The 24,638-nt window shown below is 49.5% G+C and overlaps 2 protein-coding genes across 2 annotated transcripts; one reads left to right on the forward strand and one right to left on the reverse strand.

Annotated features, from left to right (window-relative positions):
* Positions 1 to 1,738: 1,738 nt before the first annotated feature.
* LOC122741689 (matrilin-4-like) lies at positions 1,739 to 11,302 on the reverse strand. Its single transcript, XM_043985397.1, has 11 exons — positions 11,179 to 11,302; positions 8,088 to 8,205; positions 7,191 to 7,763; positions 6,492 to 6,614; positions 4,564 to 4,686; positions 4,347 to 4,469; positions 4,013 to 4,135; positions 3,465 to 3,878; positions 2,937 to 3,089; positions 2,217 to 2,321; positions 1,739 to 2,066 (listed from the first exon to the last, which is right to left on the reverse strand). Exons 2-11 carry the CDS (start codon positions 8,161 to 8,163, stop codon positions 2,008 to 2,010), a joined length of 1,872 nt encoding a protein of 623 aa, XP_043841332.1. The 5' UTR covers positions 8,164 to 8,205; positions 11,179 to 11,302; the 3' UTR covers positions 1,739 to 2,007.
* On the forward strand, positions 9,009 to 24,638 carry RBPJL (recombination signal binding protein for immunoglobulin kappa J region like). Its single transcript, XM_043980984.1, is given in 13 exon segments — positions 9,009 to 9,030; positions 11,109 to 11,138; positions 11,141 to 11,255; positions 13,019 to 13,144; positions 14,829 to 14,899; positions 15,080 to 15,186; positions 15,462 to 15,636; positions 16,600 to 16,737; positions 20,063 to 20,172; positions 20,392 to 20,541; positions 23,466 to 23,621; positions 23,764 to 23,867; positions 24,039 to 24,638. Coding segments are annotated over 13 exon segments (1,578 nt in total). The 3' UTR covers positions 24,313 to 24,638.

The following is a 24,638-nucleotide window of genomic DNA, read 5'->3' on the forward strand; positions in this document are numbered from 1 at the left end:
GGTAGAAAGTGAGACCCAGAAAGAGAAAGTCTCTTGCCTCAGGGGTTCCCTAAAGCTAGTGGCACACCTGTCCATCACACCCAGTTTTCTGACTCCAAACCCACTCTTCCTTGCACTGTTCATTTTCCTTTCAGGAGACAGCAGGGATGGGGCAGCATGGTGGGTGGAGGCAGGGAGTCCTGGCTTCAAGAGCAGTCTCTGACCCGTGCTGGCTGGATGACCCTTGGACAAATTCTCGGTAATCCAGACATCTCTCTGAGACTATGAGTTGCAAAAATAAGGACCAATCTACATTAGTAGAAGGAATTTGTCTCACCAGGCGTTCCCTACACCAAGGAAGTCACAGTGTTACCCAAAGGGAACAGAAGGCTGGAGTTTCGGGATTTGGCAACAGACCTTGGGGGAAAAAGAAGATCCTGGTGTGTGGGTCTCAGAGCCTAGAGCAGTTTCCTTCTCCCTTTTCCTTTGCCAAAATAATCAGCATCCCTTTCTCCCCTGAGCAGGGAGGGGTTGTCTTGGTGGCCTGGCCTGAGAGTGACCAAACAGCAGTTCATCGCCACCTCGTGGCCATGGAAGATGCTTGCAACTTCAGTCGAGGGGGCGGCAAATAAATCACTTGATCCTTATCAAGCCTAACATTGATCCCCGAATGCAGCGGCTGGACAAGGGACCGCAAACTGCCTCGGGCCTTGAGGCCGAGGGTAGCTTCAGTCACGTCATAGTATTTGGAGCCTGGATGTGAGACCTCTGTGATCCAGCCATAAAACCAGCGTTCTCTGCTAGATTTGATCCATGTCTACACTGAGCCCAGGGAAGTTAAAAAGTATGAATTTCAGTCCTCTGTCAGGAAGAGAAATGGCTGGGGGTGGGGCGGGGAGAGCAAAAGGGGGACCATGTTTGCTAAAGGTCCTTGTGCAACACAAGTCACGTGCTTTCAGCTGGTCATAGACTAATCTCCAGAGCAGTGTAGACAACATTGAAGACCACCAGACCCTAGGACAGTTAGGATGCTCAGACCAGAGGTTAGTTGTGGCTAAGGAGAATAGAACTACTCCCAGGCGAGAGATCATAGCATCTAAAACCAGAAAGCACCCAGCTCTCTAGTTTTGCAGAGGGTGAAACTGAGGCCGAGAGAGTGGATTGTCACAGCTACCAAATGGGGCACCCTAAATTCGAACCGAGATTCCAGACCCAGTGTTCTTTGTCTATGACTCGGTATCCTCTCACACAATCAAACCTCTGTTCTGAGCGGTAACCTGCAGTGGAAAAAACTTTAATGGGTTTCAGTCGGGTATCTTAACAGCTCGGCCGTGTCTACAGGCTCCCTAAGGGGTCACTGAGAGAAACTTCCCTTTCCCGTTTGCCTCTCTCCTGCAACAGGTCTCTCCCCCCAGCCCCAGCCCAACTCATAAGGAGTCATCTGTTTTCGATTGAATAAACAAAACGCTGGGAAACCCTGCCCCGCCAGCCTGCCCCCCGCACAATGCGCCTTTCTCTCCGGGAGACGTCCCGGCGCCTAGCAGCTCTGTCTGGCCCAGAGGCGGGGACTATTCTACACTTTCCACTATAGTTGAGGTGCTGGGTGACGGTGGGGGGTGGAAGTGCTGCTCAGCCCGCCTGCTTTCTAGCGGTCTAACAGCGGGGCTGGACAGTGGACCGACACAACTGGAGTAGAGATCAAGTTTTTATTTTTTAAAAAATAGAAAAAAACAATCACATAAATACACAGTGAATGTTAGGGCTTGGGCTCGGCCACGGGGCACTGATGTCGGAGTCCCGACGCCGAAAGTGCGGCCAACGCAAGCTTTTTGCAGGTGGAGCCTGCACAGCTCTCCGCGAGCCCGAGTCCCGCTTAAGTGTGCGGGAGCTACACAGGCCTCCAGTGCTTTACTAGCACGATCGCCCATTTGCGGCGGCCGCCCGCACAAGTGGGCTAAGTCCCCAGGATGGGCGGGAACGGACAGAAGAGAGGTACAAGCCGGCCCGGGTCCGAGCTGCTGCCGACCCTCACTTCTGGTTGGCCAGCTGATTCTCCAGGTCCTCCAATCTAGCCGTCAGCTGGGTCAGTGGTGTCATTAAGGAAACTCTCTAACCTTTGTTTCCCTTCCCGGCCCCAGACCCTTAGCCCGGGCCTGAGCCTTCCTCGGGATCCTGGAATTCCTCCCGGGCCTCACCAGACCCCGCCCCCGGTCCCCGTCCAGAACTTTACAGGATATGTTTCTGCTCCAAATTGCCCAGTGCTGTCAGAGCGCTGCTTTGAAACTCCACGAGACTCTCGCAGTCGCACGGGCTGCGAAGCTCAGTGGCCCCTTTCCCCTCCTCTGCAACCAAGGCATAGAGAAGCCAAATTATCAGGACTTTCTGTGGTTGGAGCCGTAGTAAGAACAGGAGACCCTGGGCCCACGTAAAGATAACTAGCTCTCCCAGACTCCTCTCCCCAAATCCTACTTCATCTAGCTCAGGGCTGAGGAGATTTAGAATAAACACAAAGGCCCTTCGAGAGCATCTAAATCCAACCCCTTCATTTTACAGAGGGGAAAACTGAACCCGGTGAAGGTGGAGCACGGTGCCAGGCACATAGCAAGCGTTTACTAAATGTTTGCTCATTGATTGAAGTGACTTACCCAATCTCACACAGATAATGGGTAGCGAAACAGGGATTCTGACTCAGATCTCAGGACTCCAAACCCAGGCCCCTTGCTACATTACACCAATATCAAGTACACCCCCACTCCCCTTCGTTTTTACAGAAAAGTAAACTGAGGCTCGGACACTGTGGCTTTGCCTAAGGTATCAGCGCGAGTCGGGGCAGGGCTAGGGCTCGATCCATGGTCTAATGCGTTTCCCACTGCACCAGAGGGAGGAGAGGAGGGAGACTGGCAGCGCTAACTGGGCGGACACTGGCTGCTCTTCTTCCTTCGGAAGACTGTTCTCACCAGGACAAATGTTGACTTTCAGGTTCTCCAGCATGTGCGTCATAGTGCTGAAGTCAGGCGAATAGGAGACGTGTTGCTCTGGGGGGTCCGAGGCGATCTCCCTCAGCTCCTCTTCCACAGCCTTGCCTACCCCCACTGCGTACATGATGATGCCTGAGGACCGGGAACACTTGGGATCAGAACCAGGAGGCACCCCCGCATCCAACACCCCGAAGAAGAGAGCTCCTGCCCCTCTTCTTAGGGACAGGGGGCATCCCCAGGATGTATACACCCCTTCCCTGAGGGTGGTACCCAGAAGGTCACGGAATTTGGAGCTGGGAGATCTTTTAGTACAAGCCCCTCGTTTTATGCACGACGAAACTGAGGCCTGGAGAGGGGAGGTGACTTGTCCGAGGTCACACGGGTGGTAACGGTCAAAACTGGAATCCTCAGACTCCAGTGCTCTTTTCACTAGGAATCGATTCCCTGTTCTTCCGGGTATCCATGTCAGGAGCCCCGAATCCCCCCGCCCCTCCTCCGTGGTCCTACCCTCCTTCTTGGCCCGCGCGGCCCACACTGAGATGTCATCCTGGGAGCGGCCATCGGTAAAGACGAGGCCGACGCGGGGCACATTCTGGGCTCTGGACCGAGCTCCCTGCGCCTCGGAGAAGCTGTGCTCCACCAGGTGGCGCAGCGCCAGCCCGGTCATGGTGCCTTTCTCCATATATTCGACGGCCAGGACCGCCTGCTTCACTTCGTCCGCTGTCCCGTAGCGGCCCAGAGGAAACTCGGTGCGCACGCGGCTCGAGTATTGCACCAGCCCCACGCGTGTCCCCTCGGGGGACACGTCCAGGAAGTCCACGATCTGATTCACGAAACGCTTCACCAGCTCGAAGTTCTGCGGTCGGACGCTCTTGGAGCCGTCGATCACCAGAACCAGATCGACGTGGCCCGCCCGGCACCCTGTGGGAAAAGAAGCGGATCGTGGGACAGGTCGGGAGGGTGCCAGAGGGAGCCTTGTAGAGAGAGCGTCAGGGCCCAAAGAGTCTCCAATTGTCTATGTGTGAAGTTCGCTTCCCGCACCCCCATTAACTCACTGCCACAGCTCTTCCCATCAGCCTGGAGCTGCCGGCCCTCGGGGCAAATGCAGCGGTAAGAACTGCCAGAACTCACGCATTGAAATTCACAACCGTGGTCCACTCCATTGCAGTAATCTCGGGCTGAAAGAGATACCAGCCCCCATCAGTGGGGCAATGGCTGCTCTCGGACCTGGACTCCATGGGATCCCCCTCCTCCCCTTTTTCTCCATGCAGGTTCTTTTTTTTCACACACACATTATCCCGGGATAGCTTCTCTTTCCTCCTCCCGCCCACAATTCTCCCCGCCACCTTCCATTCTCTCATGCCCTTACGCTAGTGCCACCCTCCTTACCCTGACAGTGCCTGCCATCTGGCTGCAAGTCAAAACCTTGTCGGCAACGGCAGCGGGGCCCCTCCGGGAAGCTGACACATTCGTGCTGGCAGCTGTGATTTCCGAAGCTGCAGTGATCAATTACTGGCAGGAAGGGACACCGGGAAGGCCATTCAGCCTCGCGACACACAGCAGCTCAGGGGCTGCTGGGGCCATGGGAGCCTAGCTTCTTACTCACCTGTGCAGCGTCTCTGATCTCGGTGGAGGGCATACCCCTTTCGACAGCCGCAGGTGTACGAGCCGTCGGATTTGATACAGAGGTGCTCGCAGCCGTGGGTTCCTTCTGCACACTGATCAATGGCTATGAGAAAAGAGAGAGGTCTGCCTAATAAAATCCACAATTTTCCTTGATCCCTCTCCCGAACCTCCCCCTAATTCCTAGAACACTTGGGATCTCCATTTTAATGGTGATTTGAAAAGTGATAACCTGAAAGTTCAAAAGACCTAGGTTCAAAACCTAGCCTTGACACTTTCTAACTTAACTGTGTATTCTTAATCTATAAAATACTAATTATATTTGCACTACCTCTCAGCGGGATAGGGAAAAATGCTTTGCAAATCTTAAAATGATGCAGAAACACGAGTTAATATTACCTTGTATGACAATTATACACATCTCATACCTCCTATAAGCCTTCCTTATCTTTTGCAGGGTATTGATTTCCATTAATAGGGAGATAATCCCATATGTCATTATTTGGGCTTGGGGTTACATTCCCTATATCCAGGTTTAAGCTTAGTGGGACCATCCACAAAGTGGGGCTTAATATGTTTTGAATTTAATTGTTCGTAGGCCCTCTCTTGCACGCTCCTGACTAGGTCTGCAGACAAGTTATTTGCTAAGAGCCTGTTTTATATGCCTTGTTAGGGATCCTAGTTTAAAACATGCATCCCGTCTTCTGAAAGCTTACTAATGGGGAGAAAAATACACAATCAGAAAAACAGTGAATGACTATATATATATACATTTATGTGTGTATAATTGTAGGACATAGGCACTAGGCATCTAACCTAATGGTTATGAATGAAGTCATTAAACCTGCATTGAGTTCTGCCTTTAACATATACTATACTAGCTGCTAGACCACTGGTAAATAATTCAACTTCAGTGCCTCAGGTGACTCTCTAAACCCATATGTTGTGATTCAAACACAGACTTGAATTCATGGAGGGAATTTCCACATTGAAATTAGATTAAACTAAGGAACCACAGGCAGATTGAAGCATGTACTGGCCTGGGGAGCCAGAAAAGCAAGTTGAAGCACTCCCCATTTTGAACCTCAATTTTCTCACCTGTTAAGTGAAGGTAATTATTTGCATTAACCTCCTCACTGGGTAGTTGTGAGGAAAGTGCCTTTGTAAACCCATATAATATTAAAAGATGGGGAATATACAGTGAGGCCCAATGAAAAAAACCAGCCAGGGGCATTTCAGTTGAGTATTTCTGAGCAAGGGAATGTCACAAGATTATAGACTGTTACAGCTCAAAAGGACCATAGAGGATGAGGTAATGACTCTTTGTCCAGTCCTTTAATTTTAGAAGAAATTACAGATCAAAGATGGGAAGCAACTGATCCAGAAATAGAACATCACTCTCCTGACTCCCTGTGCCTAGTGTTGTTTCTGTGTCCTGGGGCTGCCTGAGAAAGGTGGTATTTGTTGTTGTTCAATCTATCAGATTCTTCTTGATGCCTTTGGAGTTCTTTTGGCAAAGATACTGGAATGCTTTGGCATTTCCTTCTCCAGCTCATTTATAGATGAAGAAACAGAGGCAAGCAGGGTTAAGTGACTTGCCCAGCTACTAGGTATCTGAGGCTAGATTTAAACTCGGGTCTTCCTTCCTGACTCCAGACCCAGCTCTCTATCCATTGACCTACCTAGCTACTTCTGGTGGTGTTTAAGCAAGCTTAATCTTTCTCTCTAGTTTCACGTGCATTTGTGTTCATGTCACATTCACCTACTAAGCTGCAAACTCTTAAAGGGCTGCGACTGGTGTTTTTCATCTTTAAATCGGCAGCACATAGAAGGATCTTAATAAAAGTCGAATTAAATGGAATTGATCAGGTCATGGTGGCATTTGACTGTTCCTTAGAGGAAGCGGCTCACCGGAACAGCTCTTGTTATTCGGGGCCAGACGGTAGCCCGGGTTGCAGGCACAGTGGAAGGAGCCCGGTGTGCTGATGCACAGGTGCTGGCAGCCGTGAGTTCCATCTGCGCACAGGTCTGCTCCTGGAGACACAAAGCCACGGGGGCGGGGAGGAAGGGGTCTGTTGTGACTTCTAGCTGCTCTCTGAGCTGGCCCAGCCCACCTCACTCACACGCGGTGAGAAGAAAGTGAGGACTGGAGAGAAAATTGCATAAGATGAGGCAGAGCTGGTAGACCGAATGAACCCCATTGCAGAAGGCCCCAGAGCTGTAAGGGGCAAATCCTGTATGCTGATAGCGGGAGTGAGGCATGCATGCATAGTCTGGTCTAAGGTAAAGCAAGGCCCGCAGACCCAAAAGATCTGTGTTAGAGCCAATACAGCATGCACTTTCTGGCAACGTGAGAGGAAGGACTTAAGCAGGGAAGGGAGGCTACCAGTTAACCTAAAGGTGCACGTCAGACCAGGCTAAGAGGGGAGGAGCCAGTAAATGGATGGGATGAAGATAAACTAAACTCGTGCGAAGGCCCCGAGTACTGACAGATGTGGCTTAAAGCGGAGGAAGCTGTGGGCGGGACCTTGGAAGATTGGGTGTGGCTAGACCCGGGCTGAGTTCCCAAGAGAGAGGTCATCTTCCTTTCGAGGCCTAGCCCTTGCTCACCGCACAATCGACCTTGAAAATGGAAGCCGAACTGTTGTATAAGGTCGAAGGACTCGACGAGGAAAACATGCTCATCCAGCGGAGGCGATGCCATAGCGCGCAGGGAGCCCACATCAGCGCGCTGCACTCCCACTGCGTAGATCTCGATACCCCGATTCCTTGCCTGGGCAGCCACTTCGGCCACCCGGTCCTGCGGCCGCCCATCAGTCACTATAACAGCGACACGAGGCACCTGGGCCTGCGAAGGGCGAGCACCCTCAGCGACGCTGAAGGCTACATTCATGGCATACTGGATAGCCAGGCCCGTCATGGTGCCCTGTGCCAGGGGGACGATGGCATGAATGGCACGTTCCATGTCCTCTCTTCGGAAGAAGGCTCCCAGTGGGAAGACGTTCTGCACCTGACTTGAGTACTGGATCACGCCAACGCGGGTGGCATTGGGTCCAATGTCTAGACCCCGAATAATGTTCACCAAGAAACGACGCATTGTCTCAAATTCGAAGGGGCGCACACTACGGGAGCTGTCGATCAGGAATACCAAGTCGAGGGGTCCTGTCCTGCACTGCGAGTCTGCTGAAGAGGAAGGGAAGGGGGTGGGGGGAGGGGGCGGGGTTGACGAGTGGCTTTCCCAAAGAAGATGACTACAGGAGCTGTGAGCTCCACCCTCTACTGGGGTGGGGAATACAGGAAGCAGGCGAATGGCCCAACCTGATACAAAGGAGGAATCCTGGGTCTTATCCTAACTTCATAGATTCCTGAAGTCTAGCCCCGGACTCTGCACACAGCAGGATCTTAATAAATAATTGTTTGAATGAATCATTGGCTTTCCATTTCGACTCCCTTCCCGTTCCCACCCCTAACCCCGCTGACCATGGTCAAGCAGCATCCTCAACTAACCTGTAACTGCTTGCGGTTCAGCGTTCAGGGAAACCAGAAAAAGGATAAGCAACAGTGCATAAGGAGGTAGCCTCATGGTGCTTGCAAAGGGCGTTCGCAAAAGGAGCCGAGACGTAACCTAGGGGAAAAAAAGGCCAGGAAAATAAATTGTCATTCCAAGACCCTGAAGTACCCGCGCCCTGCTTCCTTGCACTTCCCATTCTCTCCTCTGGGTGTAGCTGAAAGCGATTACCTGCAGTGCAAGGCTAGCCTCCCTTTCTCCCCCGCCTCCCCCCCTTAGAACCACACACCCTACCCCACCCCACCCCGCTCCCACCAAGTACGAGGCTGACAAGGCATTTCTTTGTGCGACTTCCCGCCTACTGCCAGCCGCCCCCCCCCCCAAAAAAAAGGTCCGAGAACCTCAGACCACAAGGGAGGACCGCGCCCTCGGGAGAGAAGGAGATGGGGGAATGGGGCAGCCAAGACAAACGTAGGCCTAAGCGCTGTTGCTAGACGTCTCGCTCCTAGAGAGCTGGGAAAACCCCCTGCAGAGGCCGATTGCAGACGACCTGCCGTGCTTCTTCGCCGGCTGTTCCCGCCTCCTCACCCCCAACCTCCGGCTCTATCCAAGGGACTCCACTCCCGTCAAACAGCGGCGGCCCCAACCGGCTCCTAGCAGCCAGCGTGGGAAGCCAGCAGCTGCAGAGCAGGTGCCAGAGCCTAGAGCAAACATGAGGGGAGGAGGCGGGGAGGTGGGTCTGGGCGGGGAGCAGACCCGAGGCCTTGAAGATAAGGCCCCCAGAATGGATATAGCAAGGCAGGAGGGGGCGGGGGCCTAGCGCAGTGCTGGGGGGCCAGACGGGGAGAGAGCGAGGACTGTGAGAGCTCAGAATTGCAAGTAACCGGGGTTCGTAGGCCTTGGGCTCCGGGAGTGCTGCCATGGATCCCCCGGGAGGAACGGGTGAGAGAACCTGTCCCCCACCACACACAAGCAATTGAAAGACCCCAGTCCCCCCAGGGCACTCCTCCGCCTGGACTTGGAGTCTTCACCTTTGAACCTAAAATGTCAGAGCCAGAAAGAAATCGCTCTTTTACGGGAGAGGAAACTGAGGCCCAGAGAAAAAAAGTTACTTGTTCAAGGTCATGAAACCAATAATTGTAAGCGCCAAGACAAGGATTTAGGTCCCCAGACCTTTCTGCACTTGAGTCTACTCGCAATTTGGAATTGGGAAGCTTTGTTCAACCTATCTCTATGCGAAACTATTGCCCAGCTGAGCAGCCCCCATTCGGAGCTGAGGTGAAGGTTCCAAGCCAGCCAGAGTGTACTCGGTGGCCCAACTTTTCCGAGTCTTCTTTTCTCTTTCTTCCTTCTTTCCTTCTTTCTTTCATTCCTTCCTCTCTCTCTCTCTCTCTCTCTCTCTCTCTCTCTCTCTCTCTCTCTCTCTCTCTCTCTCTCTCTCTCTCTCTCTGTCTCCCTCTCTGTCTCCCTCCTTCCCTCTCTCCCTTTTTTCCCTCCTTTCCCTCCCTCCCTTCCCTCCCCCTTTCTGAAAAGGGCTGGCTCAGGCCCTGCCCCTCTCCTTTCAACTGTTCCACCCAGCTTTTCCTGGCCCTAGTGAGGGCCTTTCTGAATGGAGCTATTTTTAGCCAGGCTTCCAGAGCCGACCTACTAAGGGTACTAGACCCTTCAGGGATTAAAAAAAAAAAAAGCCCCCAAACAGTGGCTGGCCAACCTGTCCTCAATGGGGCCCTTATGGTCATGTTGAGGGAGTCACGTGCAATCGTATTAAATCCAGATGTGTGAGCTGCAGGAGGTGGAGGAGTGCCAGGAGAAGCTAGCTCCTCCGTTGGCCGGGAAAAGACAACAGCATCCCTGGGGAGTGCTGGGCTGGATCTCTGAGAGCAGTCATCCTTTCCTCTTCCCTTCTCACATCTCGACTCTTTTTCTTGAAAGTTAAATTTAATCCAGTAGAAGGACCCCTTGGACTGGAAGTCAGGAGATCTACTAATTGCTGTATGAGCTTGGACAAGTCCCTTCTCTCTAAGTCTCAGTCTCCCTTTCTGTAAAATTAGGGGGCTGGACTTTGAGTCACCCAGCTGCAGAAGTCCCTGTCCTAAGATCCTTTCTAGCACTAACATTCTAAGGGTCTGTGATTCAGTCCCTTTCACCCTCTCCCCATTCCAACCAAGACTTCCACAAAAAGTCAAGGGACCCACATGGGAACCACTTTAATCTCATGGGTCATCCCAAGATCCCTATGTATTCTCTCCACAAGCCAATAATTCCTGCTCTACCATGGAACCATGATGCCCTGTCCTGACATCTGGCCTCTACCTATCCTATGGCTTTAAGAATTATAGAATATCAAAGCTGGGAGGGACCTTGGAAACTGTCTAGTCCAATCCCTTTATTTTATAGAGGGGGAAACTGAAGTTCAGAGAAGGAAAGTGACTAGGTAACACCAATTTGGGGGGCAGAGACCGGACTAGAACCCAGATCTCCTGACACTGCTCTGCCCAGTCCAGTTCTCTTTCCCCTACAATCAATCATTCAAAAGAGGTACTTGCCTGTGGAGGTTGGGTATTAAGGGTAATTGAGACTGATGTGGGTGACATGTATGAGAGATCTCTGGGTTTAGGAGAAAAATTGGGGTTCCCTCTGGCCAGTAACCAATTGAAGGAATCCTGTAGGTTCAGGGAAGAATTTAGGGATTCTCTTTAGAAGGGCGGACTGTGAGGGTCACATGGTTCATTAGAGAAAGAGTAAGATCTATTTGGTTCCTGGGACTTGGAGGACTTACAGCCCCGAGCTGACGAACTATGGGGACCTTGAGATAAGGGGCTCATATCATTGAGGGTGCCTCAGTAAGATCTGGAATGAGCACCATTGGGCAATGGCCCCAGAATTATGGGAAAAGATCAAGGAAGACTATCTCCCCCAAGATAAAGGAGGCAACCCCTTTATCATATAAGGAAATCATCAAAGCGCCAGGGTTTTCGGGGGGGCACCCTATATTAGAGTCCACGAGTAACTCCATGGAGTGTTTCTCTAAATGAAAAGACTTGTGATTTCTGTGCAGACCCTCCGCTACCCCCAGGACCCCTCACTCACCTGGGTAGGCTAGAGAGCTCCGAGGATCAGAGACAAGAAGAAACAGACTGTCCAAGTCCCTTGTCCTGCTGGAACAGGTAGGAAAGCAAGCGGGCTACTTGCCTTGGATCGACGATGAAGGGAGTAGCAGCGGCGGTCGCATTTAACTCGGGGGCTAGGGGAGCAGTCGACCCCTCCTACCGAAATGCGAAAGAGCCCCCCGCCCCTCTAGGGCGGGGGGGGGGGGGCGAATATCACAGGCCAGCTGAGGGGCGGGGCCGGTGGAGTGTGTGCTCCTGTTTGTGTGAGGGGCGGGGAGCGGGGGGGTGGGGGTGGGGGTCGGGAGAAGGCCTCGCTACGATCTCCACATAAAGAAACCAAGTCGCGCTGAAACTCCTCTGCCGACACACAGTCCAGCTCTACTGCGGAGGGAGGAGAGGATAGCAGGTTTCTTGGAATGCAAGAGGATTCCAACATCACATTCCTCTCCTCTGGACTGCTCCTGAGGGGGGCTGGACAGGCAGCGGGAGCGCTAGATTTCTGAGGGCTAGATCCTGCCCGGAAGACCTGGAATGCGATCACAGGCGCCATTCAGTCAATAATCCTTTATTGAGCACCTACTATGTGCTAGGCATTGTGCTAAGCGCTTGGGGTTTGGGGAGAGCCGGAGGCGCGGGGAGAAGAGTGTCAATGTCCTCCCAGCCTCCCCTGGACTGCCAAACCTCGTATAACCAGTCGTACCCCTGGAGACCTCTAAGTTCCCATATACGGGTTCTTCTAGAGGAGACAGAATGAGTAGGCTCACCTACTCCGTGACCTGATACAACTGAGTCATCTGGGCTGAATTCGAAGAACTGTCCCATTTTTCTTCGTTCTCCCCCCAGCCCCACTTCAACCTACATATTACACGAGTTCCAGCAGAATGGCTGTAGGTGATGCTCCCTGAACCTCTTCACACAACAACAAAATCTGTGTGAAAGTGGGAGCAAGTGTGGAATATGCACGGCATTCTGTCTGGAAACCAGTCGGGTATGGGTGGGATTCAGGACCCTATCCCTTTTTTTTCTGGATTCTTCCTATTAGGACCCTGGCATCCATCAGGCGTCTACTCCTGTGCCCACTAAGCCACAGAACCTTGGCATTCCTAGAACCCAGGAGGGAAATGTATTGGGAGGGATTGGGCTTGAAGTTTCCAGGCCCTCTTCACAGGATGTAGGAGCATCTGGCTGTGGGTTCCTTGTAATCTAACAAGGGAGAGGTGCAAAACTCCAATGCCCACAATTCAGGACTTCGTGCTATGGGATGATTCTCCACTGAATGTCTGGACTCTGTGCTAGAGGACGACACCTGGGGGCAGAGGAAGGGGAGACAGGGAAAGAAGTATAGGCTGATTGAACCATTTTCACAGTCATTTACTGACCACCCAACACCCTTACTCGCCCCCTTCTCCCCTGGATGTGCTCTCTCTGCCCTCAAGAATAGCAGCGGGTAGAGTCAGGGTGGAGGGCAGCTGACATTTGAGCACAAGAGCAGCTATTGTGTAGGTCCTGCTTCCTCTGAGCTGGCCTGGCCTGGCACTGAGCCACACCAGCTGGGGGGAGCCTGGGTGGTCGCACAAAGTAAGGACCAGTGTTGAGGCTCTGTGAAGGCCCCATTCAAAACTAAGCAGCCCAACTATTTAGACCGCAGCCTGTGGTGATGCCCCAGCTCCTCCTTCATGCCCACCTCTGGTTACCCAGGCTGAAACTTCGAGACATATCCAGGTTTCTCATGGGTCCTTGCTACTGACTTAAAAGCTGCTTTCTCCTCGTCCATCATCTCCTCCTCTTTGCCCTTCTTCCCCCTCTCTTTCTCATCCTAGGTCACCCTCAGAGCCATCAGCTCTCCTGAGAGATGGGGTGCGAAGATGTCTACAGATGCAGTCCGAACAGACTGTGAGGATTCTACATGCCAAAGTGGCCCAGAAATCCTATGGGAGTGAGAAGAGGTAGGAGAGGGTGGTCAGAAAGCTGAAGAACCACAAAGCCAAGATCTTTCCCCCTCCCATTCTAACTGTATCCTACAGCACCCCCAGGCTGTACCTAAAACATCTACCAACTCTATGACTTGGGCAAGGAATTTCTCAGTTTCTTCTTTTCTTTTTTTTTTTTTAGTGAGGCAATTGGGGTTAAGTGACTTGCCCAGGGTCACACAGCCAGTAAGTGTTAAGTGTCTGAGGCTAGATTTGAACTCAGGTCCTCCTGACTCCAGGGTTGGTGCTCTATCCACTGCGCCATCTAGCTTCCCCTCAGTTTCTTCAACTTTCAACTAAAGGAGTTAATTCATTCAACAAACTTGTATTAAACCTCTACTCTTGTACAGAGCACAGGCCCCAGAGTAGATGCCCAGTTTACGTAAGATAGCATTTTTCCCCTCCTAATGCTAGTAGGGGCACTAAGGCAAACACATAAAAAATGATTAACATGGTTACATGAATGTAACCAAGAGGAACAAAATAAAAGTCATGCAAGGACTGTGTGGGAAGGTATTTATTCCCCTTGGAATCGAAGAAGGCTTTGATTCAATACAATTCTAGGAATGTTTCTGGAGATCATACCCTATGTCAGTCCCTGACCTCAGTGCTGAAAATACCATCATAAAAAGGAAACCAGGGGCAGCTAGATGGCCCAGTGGTTAAAGCACGGACCCTGGATTCGGGAGTACCTGAGTTCAAATCTGGCCTCAGACACTTGACACTTACTAGCTGTGTGACCCTGGGCAAGTCACTTAACCCCCATTGCCTGCAAAAAAAAAAAAAAAAGGAAACCAGTACCTGCCCTCCAGGTCCTTACAAGAGGAGCTGATAATTTCAGCTGGACTTTAAAGGTTATATTATTCCGAAGAATAACAAATGAAGTGGGGGAAGGAGGCATTGAGGCATATGACATGGGGGGAAGGGTGGAGAGAAGATGAGATATATTTGGGAAGCAAAGACTTCCATTTTGATTGGAATCTACAATGCATGGAGGATAGAAATAAGCCATGATGCTGGAAAGTTAGAATGCCTTCAGATTGTGGAGAGCCTTTAATGTCAGATGAAGGGGTTTTAATTTGTATCTCTTGATACATACAAGTGGCAACTTGTCTTCCTCTTCTCATTCTGGGACTCTTGTCTCAGTTCTTCCATAAATCCTCTTTAAGGGGATCTATCTTTGAGGTCTCCCTGTCTGTCTTTCAAATATTTCAGGAGTACTAAGGCAGTGCTCCAGGTGGGAATTCTTTCTTTTCCAAACACCATGGCCCCACTTCCGTTTCTGATCAAACATTTTTCTTCCATTTCTTGTAGCTAAGTCGTCATAGGTATTATGAACTTTATTGGGTAGCAATAAAAAATAAAGAAAGATAGAAAAAACCCCTCCCATTTATATAGTTGATAATTTGCAAACCTCTCTGAGGTTTCGGAGAGAAGTGACTTGATAAGGTCACAGAGCTAGTAAGTTTCAGAGCTAGGATCCAAACCCATTTCTTTTGACTCCCAAGTCCTGGGCTCTTTCCACTTCATCCCTGGCTAAATTATTTCTAAGATTCCTTCTTAGGGCTTGAGGCAGATTTGGGACGTATACAAGCACTTGCCCATCCCTTTCAGCCGGTCTTTCCGTCGGCCCACAGGTGACAACAGCCTCTCGTTGTAGGTTCTTCTGTCCGCCGCCCTGTGTCTATCTCACGGGCCCAGGCTGGAGGCTGAAGCCAGAACAGGGGCAAGGTGAGTTGGGAAAGGGCGACTGATTGATTGCACAGCTTCTCCCTGATCCATTAGTGGGGTCAGCCGGGATCAAGAGGGTGAGGGCACAGCCCCACAGCTCCCCCTTGAGTCCACTGTACTAGAGTCCACTGTATGGTGCATTCCAACCTGGTCTCATCCGTCACCTGCGCTGTATTCTAGCCAACGAGACTGGGGAGGCGGGGTGCACGGTCTGCGGTTACATGGGGTTGGACGGCGGTTCCGCGGAGACGCAGAAGCTGAACTTTGAGGAGCAGCCCGACTCTAGAGTGAGGAGGGGAAAGCTGAGCGGACAGATCCCCACCTCTCCACTGTTGGAAACTCCACTGTCCAGACCATGACCTTGGGCAGGGAGTGTCCACAGCTGGGTGGGAGGGACTGGTGTGGGCTTATGGAGGAAGGGGACCTACCTGGGCAGTCCAAGGGGACCAGAGGGACTGGGAGAGCTTGAGTTGGGTGCCATCCTCAACTGGGTAGCAAAGGCTTCACTGAGCCTGCTGGCCCCAGGACAAAGGCAAAGCTGCTCACTTTGATGGCTGGCTAGGAATTCGGCTGCGCCAAAGCTCTATATATCTCGGACTCGGACAAGAGAAAGCACTTCCGGTTGGTGTTAAGGCTGGTGTTGCGAGGAGGCCAAGAGCTGGGTACCTTCCACAGTCGGCTCATCAAGGTCATCTCCAAGCCATCTCAGAAGAAGCAGTCCCTGAAGAACACAGACCGTGAGCTGGGGGATAAACCTGCGCCAGAGGAGGCGGGCTGCGGCTTAGGAAAGGGGAGAAAGAAACCCGAGTTGGGGGTGAAGGGAAGGGTGCGGCCTAACATGAGGGAGTGGGACCTAGGGAATCACGGAGTCCTAAAACTTCAGAGTTGGAAGGGATCCTCAGAGATAAAATGTCACAGTTGGAAGAGCCATTGAGTCCAACCCTGTATGGGGGCATGGCCAGAGAGAGCAAGTGAGCGCTTGGTTCCCAGGCTGCAGCGATGAGACTCACAATTAGACAATGGAAGAACCAAGTCTTACCTGATATTTGGGCTCTGAGAATGGAAAGAATAAAGAGGACTGGAAGCTGAAAGGCAGATTACTCTTACTTTCTAGAAGTAAGATGTAAGACCACAGTAGCTGAGAGAAGATTCCAAGATAAAACTGGGGCCCAGAGAGGTCAAGAGATTTGCTCAAAATTACCCACATAGTGAGTAGCAGAGTCAGGATTTGAACCCAGCTCTACCCGATTCTAAGTCTTGAGTTTCCCACATTCTCTGAGCTGGATCATATTTACCTGAGCTCTAAAGAAAGGCAGAAGCTGTAGTTTATAGAGAGCTGACCCAGGAGGCTGCTCAAGTCCTCCCCCCTTCCCTGCTAGATACATACTAAAAGCATTGTTCTGAGCAAGTTACTCACCTCTCAGGGGTTGAGGCAACTAGGTAAAACTATTCAGTTTCAGCGAAGGTCCTGGCCTGCCTTAGAAAAGAAGGTTTCCTCACCTAGTAGGTCCCTGTGCCAATGAAATCCCATTTTCAGGCCTCCTCCTATCACCTGAATACTAAGGGGATGTTGGTAAAGTAGGAGTCAGGAGATAATGAAAGGTCTTGTAAATAAGGGTCTCCTTCCATGATGAGGGGTAATGGAGAGGGAGAGGAGCCAAGTCTGAGCGGGTAGCATTGACCAGCCCCTTCCCTCACAGTATGCATCTCCTCGGGATCCAAGGTGTCCCTCTTCAACCGTCTTCGATCACAGACTGTCTCTACCCGATACCTATCTGTGGAGGGTGGTGCATTTATCGCCAGTGCCCGACAATGGGCAGCCTTCACCCTGCATCTCGGTACTGCACCTGGGTTCAACTCTTTCCACACCTCAGTCTACCATTCATGTTCAAATAGCCCCCCAAAAGAGGAGTGTTTCCCCCACAGTCAGCTCTCCTGTGTTTGCTTGGTGGGTCAGTTATAATACTCAGTGCCCTCCAGGGTCTTGGAAATGAGACCAAGTTGAGCCATCTGTATTGCTACCTTCTCCCCCGGGGGCAAAGCTCAGGGATCTGTAGTCTTGTCATCCACAACCAAGGGACTTGAGTTTTCCTCTGAAGCAAGTGCCTGGAACCAGCTGGGTATTGAGCCCATGTTCCAACCCCAAGCTGAAGATCATGGCCCAAACCTCTTGCTGAATCACTGAATCAAGCATAAAATCAGAGCCAGCAGGGGATCCCACAGGCCAGCAGCCCATTTTACACAGGAGAATCAGAGAAGTGAGTTAGCTTAGAGTAGCATAGCTCAGTGGCAGAGCTAGGGGTGTACCGACTCCTGGCCAAGGCCTCTTCACCCTGATACCTCCAATGCCTCTCTCAAGCCATCCTTAATTGGAAGGGGGAAATTTAGAGGGGAATGAGGTCGTCCAGTTCACTTTTGCTTGGGGGAGGGGAGATGCAGACACTTATAATCATATGAACCAACTTTCCATAGTGATTTTATCTTTTTAAAGCACTTTGCTCACAACTTTGTGAGGTGGGGAATGAAACAAATTGTTGCCCCATTTTACAGGGGAGGCTCAGAGATATTGAGTGATTTGCATATGCTCACAAAGCTAAGTTGTGGAGCCTGAATTTGAACCCAGTACTCCTGATTTCAGGTACAGAAATCTTTCTAATACACTCTATACTCTAACCGTCAGAACTTTGTCTTAGGGGCAGCTTGGTGGCACAGTGGATAAAGCACCAGCTCTGGAGGGCCTGAGTTCAAATCTGACCCCAGGCACTTGATACTTACTAGCTGTGTGACCTTGGACAAGTCACTTAACCCTCACTGCCCCACCTCCCCCCCCAAAAAAGAAGAACTTTGTCTTAGTAGCTAACAGTTCTTGCCCACTGGGGTCTTATCTTCACAGTCAGCTCTTGACCCCAATCCGGGAAGCCTTGAGGGTCTTGTTTAAATGAACCAAGCTGGGGAGAAATATTGAACCATTCTTCCCTTCTCCAAGCCACATGCACTCACATATTACTCTCACACCTCAATTCCTATAGCCAGCATACTCAGTCACCAATTTCTGCCCCTACCTGCACTCTTCCATATCCCTTCTCTACTCCATCCAAAGTCTCCCAAGAGGGCAGCAATCCCAGGCAGTCTGCAGTGTTAAAAGAATCTAGAGTTAACAGGACTGGGTTTGAATCCCAGCTCCAAATACTTGCAGTAGTGCTTATATTAGACTACATTTATACAGGATATCCCCAAAGTCTTAGTGCAGTTTGTTTTGAGAGCTAAAAAACACACTAAGACAGGGGCAGCTAGGTGGTGCAGTGGATAGAGCACCAGCCCTGGAGTCAGGAGTACCTGAGTTCAATATGGCCTCAGACACTTAACACTTACTAGCTGTGTGACCCTGGGCAAGTCACTTAACCCCAATTGCCTCACTAAAAACAAACAAACAAAAAAACCACACTAAGACTTTTGGAACACCCTATCTAACAACATAGCCTTTACCAAATCCCTTTCAAATTCCATTCACGTCTGCCCTGAATGGAGCTGGCAGGATAAGTATGGGTATCCTCATCTTACTGATGAAGAAAGCTGGGTCTCGGAAAGGAGAAATAGCCTCATCTGAAAATGGAGACAAGAATACTTGTTTCATAGGACTATGATATAGAATTTTGTAAACCTTAAAGGAACATATAGTACTATGAGTTAGTTACAGGATATAGAGAGAGTTATAGTATTTATATATTATTATATATAGTATTTATACAAATTATATATAGTATTTATATATATTTATATAGTATATATTTAGTTTTAGTTATAGGATATATATGTGTAAACTATATATATAGTTTCAGTCATGTCCAACTCTATGACCCCATTTGGAGTTTCCTTGAATGGTTTGCCATTTCCTTCTCCAGTTCATAGTACAGATGAGGGAACTGAAGCAAACAGGGTTAAGTGATTTGCCCAAGATCACACAGCTACAAAGTGTCTGAAGCTAGATTTAGACTCAGGAAGTTGAATCTTCCTGATTTCAACCTGGCACTCAATCCACTGTGCCACCTACCTGCCGTAGATAGATAGTTGTATATGTGTATATATAGATATACATATAAAGTTGTGGATATATAGTTGTAGATATTTAGATATATAACATTTTAATTACATAGGATAATAAATTAAAAGTGGAAAGGACCTTAGAGATCACCTTATTTTACAGGTGAGGAAGTGACTTAAACAAGGTCACACAGTTTATTAATGGCAGAACTGAGATTCAAACCCAGATCCCTTGACTCCAAACTCATTGCCCTTTCTGTCATGCCACACCACAGGTTTGTTGTGAGGAAAGTGCTCTGTGAATCATAAAGTACTATAGACATTGAAGCAATTGTTTTCAAATGACTCATCCAAGGTTCTACTAATGTAAATCATGGCCATGGAATTTCAGAGCCAGCAGTCTTTGTACTGTACCATGTTGTCTCTCTTTTTTTAAAAATTTCCTTATATCTTTATTGAATAGAATTTTGTTTTCCAAAATATATGTAAAAACAAAATTTTAACATCAATTTTTAAAAAACTTTGTGTTCCAACTTCTCTTCCCCTCTCCATTCCCATCCCCCACCCACAAGAACTCAAACAATTCAAAATAAGTAATAAATGAGTAGCCATGGAAAAATTCCCATACTAGCTAGCTTTCATACCCAATGGGGAGGAGCAATCTATTTAACCCTGCAGGAAAATAGGAGGGGAAGAGGATAAGGAAGGAAGGGTGAAAAAAGGGAGTGCAGAGCAAAGGAAAGGATAGTCAGAAGTAAAACACCTCTGAGGAGGAATAGGTGAAAAGAAGATAGAGTAAATGTCGTGTTGTCTCTTAATACCTGTTTGACCTTAGGGAAGTCTTTTCTCCTCTCTGAGCCTTAGTCTTCTCCTCTATAAAATGGGGATTACTCCTATATCAACTATGATTTTATGAGGCTAAAATGATATGGCATCTGCAAAGGCCTTTGTAAACCATAAACCGCCATAGAAATATCAGTGTCCAATATTATTGTAATCTAACATCAGACCTACCTGACCTTACAAGAAAGTCCAAAAGTTCCCATGTGGTGCTGGGAGAGGGGAAGAGGGCATGGGGAGGAAGCCAGATGTCTCTAAACTCACTGTCTTCCTTTCCCTTAGCTGATGATCATCGTTCCCGGGGAGAATTCCCTCTCCGAGAAGGTTATGTCCGCTATGGCTCTCTAGTACAGCTGGTCTGCACAGTCACGGGCATCACACTGCCCCCCATGGTATGACAAAAGTAACCAGACTGGGCCTGGGTGGCTTCTTTCTGGTCCTCATGGAGGGTGACTGTGACCACAGGGTTTAGGGACAGTCATCATAGGGGCTCAAAAGGGACCCTTGGGAGATTAGGGGGAAGTCCCAGCATCTCAATGGGCAGGTTTGGCCCTAAAGTGAGTTGATCAAGTGCTCTCTGAGTACTTGGGCACTTTCCCCTTCTCCCACAGATCATCCGCAAAGTGGCCAAACAGTGTGCACTCCTGGATGTGGATGAACCAATCTCCCAGTTACACAAATGTGCCTTCCAGTTCCCAGGTGGGGGACCAGGAGCTGGTACCTACTTGTGCCTTGCCATGGAAAAGATTGTGCAATTCCAGGTGAGACTGGGAGATGAGCAGATCATGGAGGGACCCGAAAATACAGGACAGAGTGTCAGAGATTTAGAGCTGAAGAGGCCTTCAAGGGCATCTAGACCAACCTCCTCCTTTTACAGTTGAGGAAACTGAGACCTAGAGAGGTAAATAGCACTCAAGGTCACATGGACAAGATCTGGGATTTGAACCCAGGTCCTCTCCCCTCCAGGATGAACCTCATCAAATATCATGTTTATCAAAATAATCCTTTGAATGGGGTAGTCTTTTCAAATTTCTTTAAATCTTTGCTCAAAACCATTCAATGACTCTCTATTGCCATATGGTAAAATGCAAACTCCTTAGCTTGACATTCACTCCCCTCCACTGTCTGGCTACAATCTCCCTTTTCATGCTTAGTCCTTTTCCTCTCCTTCACAAATTCTACATTTCAGCCAAGCCAAGGGACTATTAGTTGTTCCCTAAGCTCTCTGTGCATACAAACAGATCATCTCCTGTCTCTGGATCATCCTCAAGTCCTTCCCCATCTTCACCCCTTGACATCCTTCTTTTCCTAAAGGCCCCACATCTTCTCCATTTAATATCACATTCTCTCCCCACCCCCACTCCACTGCCTCACTGCTGAAATGAATCTTTCTCCCCTCAAATTGTCCTAGAACACTTTCTCCAGGTCTCTTCTTTGCCTTTAAAATATCCTGCTTTGTCTAATGCTCATCAGGATACATGTAACATACCCCAGTAGAGTGTAAGCTCCTACCAGGCAGGGCCTGTGTCCTTTTTTATCTCCAGATCCCCAGTATTGAGCCCAGGGCCTGCCATATTTGTTGTTGTTCAGTCATTTCAGTCATATCTGACTCTTTGTGATGCCATTTGGAGTTTTTTTCTTTCTTTTTTTTTTTGGTGGGGGATGGTGGTGGTGCAATGAGGGTTAAATGACTTGTCCAAGGTCACACAGCTAGTAAGTATCAAGTGTCTGAGGCAGGATTTGAACTCAGGTCTACTTGAATTCAGGGTCAGTGTTTTATCCACTGTGCCACCTAGCTGCCCCTCATTTGAAGTTTTCTTGGAAAAGGTACTAGAGTGGCTCACCATTCCCTTCTCCAGCCAGTTTTATAGATGAGGAAACTGAGGCAAACGGGCTTTGCTCAGGGTCACCCAGCTACTAAGTGTCCAAGGCCAGTTTTTTTGTTTGTTTGTTTTTTGCAGGGCAATGAGGATTAAGTGACTTGCCCAGGGTCACACAGCTAGTAAGTCTCAAGTGTCTGAGGTTGCATTTGAACTCAGGTCCTTCTGAATCCAGAGCCAATGTTTTATCCACTGTGCCACCTAGCTGCCCCCCAAGGCCAGTTTTGATGATGAGTTTTCCTGACTCCTAAGCCTGGTGCTCTCTCCACTTCACCACCCAGCTGCCCATGCCTGGCACAGAGCAGCCTTTAAATGTATTCATTGTGTTCAATTGAGTGTAATATAAAAGTACCTTAGAAAGCATTCATTCATTTAATCAAGAAAACCTTTACTTGTGCTGAGAGATTACTGTACATCTCTACTGTGTGCAGTGCACTTAGAACACAGACACTAAGAAAGATGCCAAACTTATGTAGGACAAGTAGAAGAATAACAATTCTGGTCACTATAATATATAAAAGTGCATAAGAAGAGCAACTAAAGAAGGATTTAAAAAATGCTATATGACATCCAAGGCCAAAAGTGATTCCTCACCAAAGAGAACAGGAAGCAAGGTATACTTTAAAGGGTGAGTAGGAATCCAAGAGGGGCAGCTAGGTGGTGCCACAGTGCACAGAGTGAAGGGCCTGGAGTCAGGAGGACTCATCTTCCTGAGTTCAGATCTGGCCTCAGACACTTAGTAGCTAGGTGACCCTGGGCAAGTCACTTCACCCTGTTTGCCTCAGTTTCCTCATCTGTACAATGAGATCGAGAAGGAAATAGAACCATTCTAGTATCTTTGCCAAGAAAACCCCAAATGGGATGATGAAGAGTCAGATACTACTGGAAAATGACTGAACAACAACAAGGAATTCAACAAGTGAAGCAAATAAGGGGGCATCTGGGTGGCGCAGTGGATAGAGCACCGGTCTTGGATTCAGGAGGACCTGAGTTCAAATCCATCCTCAGACACTTGACACTTACTAGCTGTGTCACCCTGGGCAAATCACTTAACCCTCATTGCCCTGCCAAAAAAAAAAGAAAGGAAGGAAAGAAGAAAAGAAAAGAAAGAAAGTAGAGCAGAGCAGAAAAATTATTCTGTCAGCTACAATGGATGGATGACAGGTGGGAGAGATTGGTAATGGGAAGAACTGTTAGGAAGCTATTGGAATAGTCTTACAGGTGGGTGTGAGGGCATGTATGAGGGTTGTGGCCATTAGATTAGAGAAGAGAGAATGAATAGGAGAGATGCTTTTGAGGTAGATTTGGAAGAGATCAGAAACTGAAAGGTTGTGAGGGATGAGGGAAGAGGAAGAGTCAAAGATAAGACCAAGTATTCGGAGCATCTAGGTGGCTCAGTTGATAAAGCACCAGCCCTGGATTCAGGAGGACCTGAGTTCAAATCCAGCCTCAGACACTTGATACTTACTAGCTGTGTGACCCTGGGCAAGTCACTTAATCCTCATTGCCCTGAAAAAAAAAATCCATCAGGGCTGGAAATGTGTCTGCATAGAGGTGGTGATTGAAGCCATGGGAGGGAAAAAGATCTCCACGGGAGATATTATAAAGAGAAGATCTCTAAATCCCTCATTCTTCCAGAGGGAGAAATGTGGCCTAGAGAAGGAATAAGAGCTGCCCTTGGTCACACGGTGAGTGGGTTAGATTAAAATCAATCCCTGAACAGCAGATGGAGTAGAAAGACAGGGATCCACCTCCCCTCTACCCCAGGCTCTGGTACTGTTTCATCTTCCAGTGCTTTCTCTTAGGCCTCGCCGTGTCCCAAGGAAGCAAACCGAGCTCTGCTGAATGACAGCTCGTGTTGGACGATCATTGGCACTGAGTCAGTGGAGTTCTCCTTCAGCACCAGCCTTGCCTGCCCCCAGGAGCCTGTCACCCCAGTGCCCCTCATCAGTACCTTAGAGGTACTCACCTGGGTACAACCCCAGGAACTCTGCCCCTACCCCCCGGCCTGGGGGGACTATATGGCCATGACTGTTCCCAGAAGGGAGGGTCATGGTCCCTTGTTCCTGGTGCTAGCCTGACTAAAGACGTTTTGCCCCACAGCTTAGTGGTGGGGGTGATGTAGCAACACTGGAGCTGCTGGGTGAGAATTTCCATGCAGGCCTCAAGGTGTGGTTTGGTGACGTGGAGGCTGAGACCATGTACAGGTACAGAAGGTGGCTGGGGAGAGTCTGGGAGTTTGAGTCTGACTCTGTGGATCTCAGTTTCCCCAATTGTAACAAGAAGGGGTTATTTTTCAGTTTGGGGGATCTCATCTATCTCATATTATAGGGTTTCTTGTAAGCTCTGAAATTTTGTGTTCTGACTTGTGCCTCCAGGAGTCCCCGGTCCCTGGTGTGTGTGGTACCTGATGTGGCAGCTTTTGGTAGTGCATGGAGGTGGCTTCGCACACCCATTACGGTACCAGTGAGTCTGGTCCGTGCTGATGGGCTGTTGTACTCCAGCGCCTTCTCCTTCACCTTTACCCCTGAGCAGAGTGGGCGGCCAGCCCCTTCGGGTGCTCCTGAACCGCCTCCTGATGCAGACACCCTCTTGGAAAGCATTCACCATGAGTTTACCAGAACCAATTTCCACCTCTTCATTCAGAGCTAGGGGAGGGGTAGGAATGGGAAGGAGGTGAGTTGCAGCAAGGGAATGTTACTGTTGGTCATAGAAGTGACCTTCTTTAGCCCATAAACCCCATTCCAAGTGCTCCCAGGCTGCAGTGAGGTCCGAGGGCTTCCTATGGATCATCAGATTTACAGTGAGAAGAGATTTTAAAGGTCACCTTAGTCCAACCTCCTCACCTGACACAGGAGGAAACAGGTCCAGAGAAAGGAAGTGGCTTGCCCACAGGTAATAATGGCAAAGTCAGGATTCGAACCCAGGTCTTCTGACTCCATATCCAGTGCTATTTCATGCTATCATTCAGTGTGATA

This window comes from Dromiciops gliroides, chromosome 2 (assembly GCF_019393635.1).
Source record: "Dromiciops gliroides isolate mDroGli1 chromosome 2, mDroGli1.pri, whole genome shotgun sequence".
Lineage (NCBI taxonomy): Eukaryota > Metazoa > Chordata > Mammalia > Microbiotheria > Microbiotheriidae > Dromiciops > Dromiciops gliroides.